This window comes from Cherax quadricarinatus, chromosome 37 (genome assembly GCF_038502225.1).
Source record: "Cherax quadricarinatus isolate ZL_2023a chromosome 37, ASM3850222v1, whole genome shotgun sequence".
NCBI lineage: Eukaryota > Metazoa > Arthropoda > Malacostraca > Decapoda > Parastacidae > Cherax > Cherax quadricarinatus.
In genome coordinates this window covers 9,013,613-9,025,047 of record NC_091328.1, presented here as the reverse complement: position 1 = coordinate 9,025,047, position 11,435 = coordinate 9,013,613, and the positions used below count along the sequence as shown (strand labels likewise).

The window sequence follows — 11,435 nt, the reverse complement described above, 5'->3', positions numbered from 1 at the left end:
ACATCAAGATCCTCTGAGCATCTTGTGTGGCGTGGGCAAATCTCCTCTAGTTTATCATATATTAATCCTCTATTTATATTAAGTTATTTAAGTCTGTCATCACAGATGACGTGCGCGCGAGAGTGCGTGTACATGCGTGCATTCATGTGTGAGAGGTGTGTGGGCGTGGTAGTTTTTGGGAACACTTCATGTGGATTACCTTGAAAGTAACGAGGTGCAGGTTGGTCAGGGAAACAGGTTTGAGGGTCGGCAATACCATAATAACGAACAGTACATAACACTTATTAACGACTCAGTATTGTTCAACGAGCTAGACAGATAAAATAATTCCCTTATAAAACTTACAATTAAAAGGGTCAATATTCAGACAACCCCCTCCCTCACAACCTACCCAAAGTGATCAGGACACTGCCTCTTCATAACCTCTTTTCTTGTCTACCCCATAACTTTCTTTTCTGCTCTATCCAACCCTAGTCATTTCCCTTTCCACTCTTGCCAGCGATATTATTGCATAACCTCCCCTTACCTCCCCACACACAAAAAAAAAGTATCCAGGTAAAACGACCACTACATATGACCAGACGGCTGCGGTGAAGGTTGCGGGGGGGGGGGGGGCGTCAAGGAGAGGGTTAAACACGAATTACCAGTCTGTTTTTTTCACAGCATATGCGAGATATATCCAGTCAGCCATACCTGTCACCTTCGTGCACAGACAACTGGCTGTTGCTTAAAGAAACGTACTGCTTCTTCTGATGTTTTTTGGTCACTTCTACTGCTTCTTGTTGCTGCTGGCAGACATTTTCGTTTTTGCTGCTTCTTTGGCTGTTTTCCACTGTATCTGTTGTTGATTTTAACTGCTTGCATTTCTGTTTTTGCTTGCGCGAAATGCTCTGCATAACTATGGGCTTTTTGCATGCACAACTAAATGTCACCCATCTCTGTACATGAAGCCACTGTGTGGCAAAACGTTTCCTCAATAAAGATACCCAAGAGTTGCACATGTGTCTAATTTATCGACCTGAAGAGTGTCATCATGGGCTTGGCATTCCTAGTTTTGAAGGTTCTCATTATTATTACAATAAAAAATGAAGTGCTAAACTCTCTACAAACATTGTATCATACCTGGATGAGTATACTTGGCGGGTGTTTCGGGGGTCAGCGCCCCCGCAGCCTGGTCCTTGAAAAAAAAATATTATTAAAGCTTCTTGTTGTTTTCCAATTTATCTGTTGTTGTTTTTAACTGCTTGCACTGCTGTTTCTGCATCATCAAGGCTGCTTGTAACCTGTAAACCACCAGAAAATGATAATGTAATCCCTTAATCAGGGACAAAAGTAAATTCTCAGCATAATTGCTGGAAGATACCTTTCGGGGTATATATGTAGTGCCGAATAGGCAAAATTGGTCAATTAGCGAAAACTCATTTACAATCGAGTCCTTTCTAAAATTTTCTCTTATACGTTTAAAAACACATTTTTTTTTTTCATTTACGTTAATATATAAATTAATAATTTTCTACCAAAAGAACCTTAAAAAACTTACCTAACCTTATTAAAACAAGTGCAATTTAGTTTAGCTTAATACAACTAAATACATTTTAGATAAGTTTACAACAATTTGATAATAAGCAAACAATGAAATATATATTTTTTCGTTAGATTCAGAATGATTTTTGCGAAATTATTGCATACACAAATTTTCGCTTGCCTTATTCGGCAAGAAGAGCGTTGTATTTAACCAAAATCGCAAGTATTACCTATTCGGCATGACATATATATACCGAGAGATTACAAACTTAGAGGTTTATAAATCCAGAAGTAGCAGTAGCTGCTGCTGCTACTGCTGCTGTTTCTGTTGTTGTCGTGCTGATGCGTCTGTTCATACTGCTCCTTTTCTAGTAATGTTCTCTACTGTTATATTGTTGTTTCTTTTGCTACTGCTGGTGCTGCTGCTTCTGTTGTTGCTGCTTACTTTTTTTTTTTTTGCTGTTGACTTATTCCGGTTGCTTCTGCTGCTCCTGTTACCGTTGTTGTTGTTTCCACTACTTAATGTTTCTGTTACTGACACTATGTTGCTGCTGTTGCTTCTGTCTATTATTTATACGTTTCATGTTTTTTTTTGCTGCTTTTGTTGTCACTACTTACTATTTTTGCTTTAGATGCTGTCTTATGTTGCTGCTGTTTGTGTTCGTTGGTGCTCCTCCTCTTACTGTTGCCTCTGCTTCACTTTCTCTTGACGCTGTTTCTGTTGCGTTTGCTTGTGTTGTCGCTGCTACTGCGCTACTGTTGCCGCTACTACCACTGTTGCTGATCTTTTTCATTTATGCTATTTTTTTTAAATTTTATTGAAAACAATACAATACATTAAATAAATAAAAGAACACAGTATCAGTTCTTCCACAGAAATTATAAATTTTCATTGTCGAAATATTTATGCTACTATTATTGCGATTTTTCCGTTGCGGCCGCTGCTGCTATTGTTGTTGATTCTTTTTCTTTTGTTTCTGTTATTGCTACTGTTTACATTTCTTCTGATGCTGCTTTTATTTCTGATGTTGCTACAGATTCTTTAATGCTACTTTTGGTGCTAGTTAAGTTGTTTCTGTCTTTCCAACTGCTGCTCTTTTTTCCTTGTTTCTGCGACTTTTGTCGGTTTTTAACCTTGATGGTATTTTCTTTGCTGATGATTTCGTTGTATATTGTTCCGGAGAATTCCGTTGACCCCCTTTTCAGTGTCGTGTATTCTGTTTTAGCTGATTTCGTTGCTGTTGATACAAAATACGCAGTGGGCTTATCACAGGAAGGAACAGACAAGAACTTAGGGCGATCAAAATGTGCAGGAATCCCCAAAAAAGTGGACTGTCTTCTCCGGATCCCAGTAGGAGCACCCGCTCTTGAAGGCCCATCTGACTGCTAAAGTTATTAATATTTCTACATCTCTTTAAACGGTGTTTCGTGAAATACTTTCAGGAAAATGGGAAAATACAGAAATAAAATAACAGCTGTTCTGCGGACACTGGAAGTCTTGTTCAATTTAGTGGTGTGATTAAGTAAGAATTAGTAGTTACCTGGCAACGTAACGAGAGGACGGGATGGAGGGAAGCATGGCGAAGGGGGAGGGGATGGTAACCTGCTATAAATGGAGGATGAGGAACAAGGACAGTATCAGTCGCTTCACCTGACGCTTAAGAAGTTAGTTGTGGTCGCTATGAATTACCTCCGAGCCTTGGTTAGTATCTCCTATTTTTGGCGGTGGTGTTGAAAGTTGTATTTCTCATGACTGATACTAGTACTGTTGATCCGCGGAACTTGCTATTGTCATTGTTAGTGGTAGTAGATGTTTTTGGAATGCTTGAAGAATAGACGCATGTTGCAGATCAGTGCTTTTGTTATGAACAATGTATGAGGTGTCATCTGTATGATTTTACTGCTTATAGTTAAAAATAATACCTTGAAGGGCTTTCCTGTTATGAAATACGGAGTATCAAATAAATTTTAATAGCATGGAGAAGATAATGATAATTTATCCATTTAAAGTAAAGTTGGGTATATTCTTTATGATGTAAAATGCCAGTCCACAACTGAAGAGAAATACAAGCTGTGTTAAGGAGCTTAAATTGCTGTTGGAGATCTACTGAAAGAAGTTTCGTCACACTGTAATACATTCTGTGGTATTAATTGTAGAGACAATGTTAATCAGTGTTATATGGGTCATGGTGAGTCTTGGAGAGAAATGGTACTGTCTACAATTATCCATCTGTAATACTTGTATCAAACTTTAATTGTCTATGGTTGATGTACAATCATGGACACTTGACTGAACTTCGATGGTACAATAAGCATGTTCATCAAGTGACCCTTCATGGTACCATCATGGTATCTTCCATAAACTTTTAGCGTGGAAAACTGTCAATTTTAAAACGCAAATTGAGTTGATAAACTAGCACAAAATTCGTCATTCAAAACTCTCATTGTCAGCAGCGTCAAGTTACAGACACAAGATTAATCTTTGTCATCTTTCCGTCCCAGATGATGGTGGTGGTGGTGGTGGCCACGGTGGCAATGGCCATGGCTTACCCAGACCCTGTGAGTCAGTATGGATACGGTGGCGGTAGATTCGGCGGCGGATTCGGCGGCGGATTCGGCGGAGGATTTGGTCGTGGTGGATTTGGTCGTGGCGGATTTGGTCATGGTGGATTCGGTGGCGGTAGATTCGGAGGCGGCTTTGGCGGGTAAGTTAGCATGAGAGAAAGTTGCAATAGAACAAAATGGTTATGTATATACGATAAGTAAAATTCTTAACAATGAAGTTTTTCAAATTTCTCAGTGTTGTATGAAATACACATCTAAAAAAAATAAATTATTGTGTAATCTACTGAATATTCTACACTTAACAGTTCATGAAGTACGCTTCTCATAGCAGGGCTACATTAAATTATACACAATTAACATATATATATATATATATATATATATATATATATATATATATATATATATATATATATATATATATATATATATATATATATATATATATTGTAGGTAGGTTGGTAGACAGCAACCACCCAGGGAGGTACTACCGTCCTGCCAAATGAGTGTGAAACGAAAGCCTGTAATTGTTTTACATGATGATAGGATTGCTGGTGTCTTTTTTTGTCTCATAAACATGCAAGATTTCAGGTACGTCTTGCTACTTCTACTTACACTTAGGTCACACTACACATACATGTACAAGCATATATATACACACCCATCTGGGTTTTATTCTATTTTCTTTCTAGTTCTTATTCTTGTTTATTTCCTCATACCTCCATGGGGAAGTGGAACAGAATTCTTCCTCCGTAAGCCATGCATGTTGTAAGAGGCGACTAAAATGCCGGGAGCAAGGGGCTAGTAACCTCTTCTCCTCTATATATTACTAAATGTAAAAGGAGAAATTTTCGTTTTTCCTTTAGGGCCACCCCACCTCGGTGGGATACAGCCGGTTTGTTGAAAGAAAGAAGATATATATATATATATATATATATATATATATATATATATATACATATATATATATGTATATATATAATATATATATATATATATATATATATGTCGTGCCTAATAGGTAAAACTGGTCAATTAGCAAGAACTCATTTAAAATTAAGCCCATTCTAAAAATTTCTGTTATACGTTTAAAGATATATTTTTTTCATTAACGTTAATGTAAAAAAATTTAATTTTGCACCAAAAGCATCTTACAAAACTTACCTAACCTTATTATAACAAGCGCAATTTATTTTAGCCTAATTCTACTAAATATATTTTAAATAATTTTACAGTAATTTAATACTAAACAAACACAATGAAATATATTTTTTTCGTTAGGTTTAGAATGATTTTTGCGAAATTATTGCATACACAAATTTTCGCTTGTCCTGTGTGGCAAGATGAGCGTTGCTATTAAAGCCAAGATAGCAAATTCTGCTTATTCGGCACGACATTATATATATATATATATATATATATATATATATATAATATATATATATATATATGAGTGAGGAAAAAAAAGCCATGATGTACACCTGCCCCGGGAGAAGTGTATCTAGTGACTAATATTTACATGTCGCCTTCAGTCATCATGGCGGCTTTGGTCATGGTTATGGTGGTGGCTTCGGCAAGTAGAGAGGCAGTTGGGCGGCTGGACGGACACAACAACGACACCTGACCCTGAGAATGACCCCAACAACGAGCCTCGTCTACTGGCGACACACCTGATGGCCAACTTGTAAACATCTGCACTAAAGTTATCTCTCACCAACATTTATGAATAATAAATAGAGTCAAACAGAGTTATCTTGTTTTCATTTCATGTTCGAAACTCTCATTATATAGTATATTTGGCATTTTTTCACACACACAAACACCGGGAGATCCAGAAATGATAAGGGAAGAAGCAATGGTTATGTTTGAATGGTACCCAGAGGTGCGGAGGGAAAAGCAACGGTAAGAGGGAGAGCTGCTTTTTTTTTTTTTACACAGGTTTGACAAGGTTAGATTAAGGATCCTTAGCTTTATTGACAAGCTATTTACAGGCTAAGGATTCCTAGCTTTATTAATAGACAAGCTAAGAGCTGTTGCCTACATCAGCATTTGAAAGCATTTTTACTGTTATGAGACATACAAGTAGGGAACAGGATGAGGTTGGAGCCATCTGTGGGCCAGCATTTTCATTTGATCAACTGACTTTATTTTTCATGGACTTTAGGAGACCAAAGGGAGGACATATGAAGATGACTGGGAGAGAAAAAAGAGATTGAAAATATCATCAAATAGGATAGGGGGATACTCAAGAGGAAGAAATTGGCCAGTCAAATTGATTTTCAAGACAGAAATAACACCGAACAAGATCCTGCAGTAGAAACCCAGCTAAAGAAAACAAAGTAACAGAGGGTGTACCTAGATTGCGACAAAATGAGAGAGGATACAAAGACAAAAGGGGTAAGAGAGACAATGTTAGATTCAGGAGGAAAGAACCAGAGTCAGGAGGAGCAGCATGCACAATCACACACAGAACCACTCAAAGAACCCCACAGCCAAACATATCCCAAAACAAACCACACTCCATATTCACAGGCTCCACCCCACCCCACACAGTAGCCTCCTACAGCACCCTGCCAGGTCTCCCACTCCCCATCCCCAATAAACCCCTCATAAGAGTGTTGGAAAAGAAGCTGAAGGTATGGTACAAGAATGCAGATGGAATAAATAAATCTGAGGAGTGGCAAGAAAGAATCACGGAGGCATCACCAGACATCACAGCACTTATGGAAACCGAGCTCACAGGAATGATAACAGACGCCATCTTTCCAACTGGATATAAGAACCTGAAGAAAGATAGTGGGAATAGAGGGGGTGGAAGAGTTGCACTTATCAAAAACAGTGGAGGTTTAAATTGGAAGGAGGGGACAGAGGACAAGCAAGGGATTACAGAGGAGGAACATTTCAGACTGGGAGTCTCAAGGTGGTGATTGCAGTGATGTGTAACCCACCACAGAATAGCAGGCCAAGACGAAAACAACAGAGGAATGGTTGATGCATTAGCTTAGGTGGCCAGAGGGGCCACGCAGGCAGGACAAAGTTACTAATTGTGGTTGACTTCAATCACAAGGAAATTGGGAAAACCTGGAGCCACACAGGGACCAGAAACGTGGAGGGCTAAGATGATGGAGGTGGTACTGGAAAACCTCATGCATCAACACATCAGGGACACTACCAGAAAGAAAAGAGGATGAACCAGCAAGACTGGATCTCATATTCACCATGAGCACTTCAGTGAGGACATCACATATGAAAGGCTCCTCGGAGCTAGTGATCATGTGGTCCTGAGCTTCGAATACATGGTAAAGTTATAAGTGGAGAGAGAAGCAACACAAGTAGGATGGGAGAAGCCAAACTACAAAAGAGGGGACTACACAGGCATGAGGAATTTCCTGCATGAGGTACAGTGGAAAAGACAACTGGTGGGAAAAACTGTAAATGAAATGATGGAATACTTGACCACAAAATGCAAGGAGGCAGAGGAGAGGTTCATACCCAAGGGCAACAGAAATAATGAGAAGACCAAAACAAGTCTTTGGTTCACCCAAAGGTGTAGAGAGGTCAAAACTAAGTACACTAGAGAATGGAAAAAGTATAGAAGACAAAGGACCAAGGAAAATAAGATTAGCTAAAAAGCCAGAAATGAATATGCATGGATAAAGAGAGAGGCCCAGCGGCAATACGACAATGATACAGCATCGAAAGCCAAATCTTACCCAAAGCTGTTGTACAGCCACATCAGGAGGAAAACAGTCAAGGATCAGGTAATCATACTGAGGAAGGAGGGAAGATCACAAGAAACGACAAAGAAGTATGTGAAGAGCTCAACACGAGAGAGACTCAAGTAAGTAAACCATACCCTGGCCGGGATTGAACCTGCGGTCAGAGTCTCGAAACTCCAGCCCGTCGCGTTAGCCATTAGACCAGCTAGCCAAAATAAGATTCGTCCAACGAATCTTATTGTGGCTAGCTGGTCTAGTGGCTAACGCGATGGGCTGGAGTTTTGAGACTCTCTGACCGCGGGTTCAATCCCGGCCGGGGTATGGTTTGTTTGCAATCGTGTCATTACGATTTCGTGAGTCACTCAAGTAAGTGTTTTCAATGGAGACAGAAAGGACTGCAACAAACCGGGATGGGGTGGAAAGGTACACCAACAAGTGCTGGACACATTACATACAACAGAGAAGGAGGTGAAGAGGCTGCTAAGTGAGCTAGATACCTCAAAAGCGATGGGAACGAACATCTCTTCATGGGCCCTGAGAGAGGGAGCAGAGGCACTGTTTGTGCCACTAACAACATCTTCAACACATCTATCGAAACTTGGCAACTACCTGAGGTGAGGAAGATGGCAAATGTAGTCCCAGTCTTTAAGAAGGAGACAGGCAGGTGGCATTAAACCACAGACCAGTGTCACCGACACTGGTCTGTGGTTTAATGCCACCTACCTGTCACGACATGCATAGTATGCAAAGTCATGGAGAAGAGTGGCGGAGAACCTAGAAAGGAATGAACTCCTAAACGATAACCAGAACGGCTTCAAGGGAAATCCTGTGCCACAAACCTACTGGAGTTTACGACAAGGCGACAGAAGTAAGACATGAGACAGAGTGGTGGGTAGACTATTTTCTAGGACTGCAAGGACTTCGACACATTTCCGCACAAGAGATTACTGTAATAGCTTGAGGATCAGGCAGGAATAACAGGAAAGGCATTACAATGAATCAAAGAATACCTGACAGCAAGGAAACGACTGATGGTACGTGACGAGGTGTCAGAGTGGGTGCCTGTGACGAGCGGAGTTCCATAAGGGGCAATCATAGGGCCGGTGCTGTTTTTGGCATATGTGAATGACAAACGGAAGGGATAGATCCAGAGATATTCCTGTTTGCGGACGACGTGAAGCTAATGCGAAGAATTCAATTTCTGAAATCGCCACCGAAAACTGTATAAGGACACCTAAATACAAATGTCTAGCTGCTGTTGCTCTATAACAACAGCAACTGAAAAATGCCTGGTTTTCATTATAACATTGCGCAAGCCAAAAATCACCTTATTTTAAGGCCCATTTTCTCTCTTGAAGGGAAAAACGCCTATCCAGAAAATAAATATCTTTTAGTTTGAAGATTGAGACACTTATGTAACATATGGGAACCTTTTTTGAGGAAACGTTTCGCCACACAGGGACTGATTACCTCAAACTCCTCCTCTCCTTGCACCTTTCTGCTTTGTATTGGACTGATGAAGCCACTGTGTGGCGAAACGTTTCTTCAATAAAGATTCCTGTATGTTGCATAAGTGTCTCAATCATAAACTTGTAGGCTTTTAAACCATTTATCACATCTTTTAGTTTAAAATCTGCTCTTTCTAATGAAGTTTTTTTTTTTATAAGAAAATTGGTTGTGCTGCTTTTTGGTATTAATCTTCAAAAATGGCTTAAAATTCACCGAGAGGTTTGTGAGGGCATTTTTAGGTAACACTAGCACAGGAACTTAAAAACTCTGGAGTCTGATATTTTAGGATTATGATTATTTCCATGACGACATCTACTTGGGTAGCTGGCTATAATAATGTCATACTAAAATAATGTTTTCTTTTAGAGACAGGCAACTGAATTCAAGATTCAATTTTACGCAACAGACTTTTTTTTTGCCTATTTTGGCTTCATACTGTGAAAAAGTAAAATGATATAAGTTTTAGGACTGCGATTTTTTTTAAAATCAGCTCCAAAACTTTTACTCTTCAAGCTCTGCCACAGCAATAACCTGAACATTGTTGACTGTGTGCTGCAGGTTGATAAAATTTAAACAAGCGTCCACTCTTAGGGTCATAGCATTACTACTATTGTATATCATGAACTAAAGCTTCCCCGAAGTTAGTATGACATATATGCCAACCTCCATGTAAAATTTTATCGAAACTGGAGATGGTCAGGTGGGGACCCCTGGTCCACTTGACCCATGAGGATCAAATTGGACTACAAAGGGATCTAGAAAGGCTGCAAACCTAGTTTAACAACTGGCTCCTGGAGTTTAACCCCCACCAAATGCAAAGTCATGAAGATTGGAGGTGAAAGTACAGGTTAGGGGGGCCAAAGACTACAAACCTCACTCAAGGAATAGGATCTGGGTGTGAGTATAATACCAAGCACATCTCCTGAGGTGCATATCAACCAAATAACTGCTGCAACATATGGGCGCCTGGCAAACCTAAGAACAGAGTTTCAACACCTGAGTAAGGAATTGTTCAAGACTGTACACCGTGCATGTCACGCCCTTATTGGAGTATGCAGCACCAGTATGGACCCCACCCCAGGTCAAGCAAGTCAAGAAATTAGAGAAAGTGCAAAGGTTTGCAACAGACTAGTTCCGGAACTAAGGGGTGTGTCCTACGAGAAGAGGTTAAGGGAAATCGACCTGACGACAATGGAGAATAGGAGGGATAGGGAGGACATGATAGCGATATATAAAATACTTGGAGGAATTTACAGGGTGGATAGGGACAGGATGTTTCAGAGATTGGACACAGAAACATGGGGACACAAGTGGAAGTTGAAAACTCAAGTTAGTCACAGGAATGTTAGGAAGTATTTCTTCAGCCATAGAGTTGTCAGGTAGTGCAGCAATCTGGAGAGTGATGTAGTGAAGGCAGGAGCCATACACAGCTTCAAGAAGAGAGGAGTTTACGACGACCAGCGAGGGGCCAGGCGCTGTGACTCGACCCCTGCAACCACAAATACGTGAGTAAATACATCTAAGTATGGACGCATTCACGACACTGTACACTGTGTACGTCAGCCCCATATTGGAGTATGCATCACCAGTATGGAACCCACACCTGGTCAAACACGTCAATAAATTAGAGAAAGTGCAAAGGTTTGCAACAAGACTAGTCCCGGAGCTAAAAGTTATGCCCTACGAGAAGAGGTTAAGGGAACTCAACCTGAGGACACTAGAAGAAAGGAGGGATAAAGGATGGGACATGATAACGACGTACAAAATACTGAGATGAATTGACAAAGTGGACAGACACAGAATGTTTCAGAGACAGGACGTTTCTCCTGCCTGCGTTTCATGTTTGTTACTGATACTGTTTATGTTGCTGTTGTAGCTTCTGACATTATTTGTGCGTTTTATGTCTGTTGCTTTTGTTGTTGTTGCTTGTATTTTAGCTTCTTCTGTCTTAAGTTGCTGCTGCTTGTGTTTGTTGGTGCTCCTAATCCTGTTGCCACTGATTCATTTTCTGTTGCTGCATATGCTGTTTCTGTTGTGTGTGATTATGCTGTCACTGTTTTTGTTGTTGTTACTTTTGTTGTTGCTGCTGCTGCTGTTATTGCTACCACTATTGTAGAT

The 11,435-nt window shown here is 40.1% G+C and overlaps 1 protein-coding gene across 1 annotated transcript; it reads left to right on the top strand.

Annotated features, from left to right (window-relative positions):
* The first annotated feature begins 3,153 nt into the window (after positions 1-3,153).
* On the top strand, positions 3,154-5,837 carry LOC128702409 (neuropeptide-like protein 30). The gene is made up of 3 exons (XM_070091724.1): positions 3,154-3,226; positions 4,027-4,229; positions 5,622-5,837. The coding sequence occupies exons 1-3, from the start codon at positions 3,206-3,208 to the stop codon at positions 5,668-5,670; spliced, it is 273 nt and encodes a 90-aa protein (XP_069947825.1). The 5' UTR covers positions 3,154-3,205; the 3' UTR covers positions 5,671-5,837.
* The last annotated feature ends 5,598 nt before the right edge of the window (positions 5,838-11,435 follow it).

Excerpts from the sequence above, each read along its gene's own strand:
- LOC128702409 (XM_070091724.1), top strand. The coding sequence starts at position 3,206 with ATGAATTACCTCCGAGCCTTG. Across the intron at positions 3,227-4,026 it reads TGAATTACCTCCGAGCCTTG|ATGATGGTGGTGGTGGTGGT; the intron begins GTTAGTATCTCC and ends TTTCCGTCCCAG. Across the intron at positions 4,230-5,621 it reads TTCGGAGGCGGCTTTGGCGG|TCATCATGGCGGCTTTGGTC; the intron begins GTAAGTTAGCAT and ends TGTCGCCTTCAG.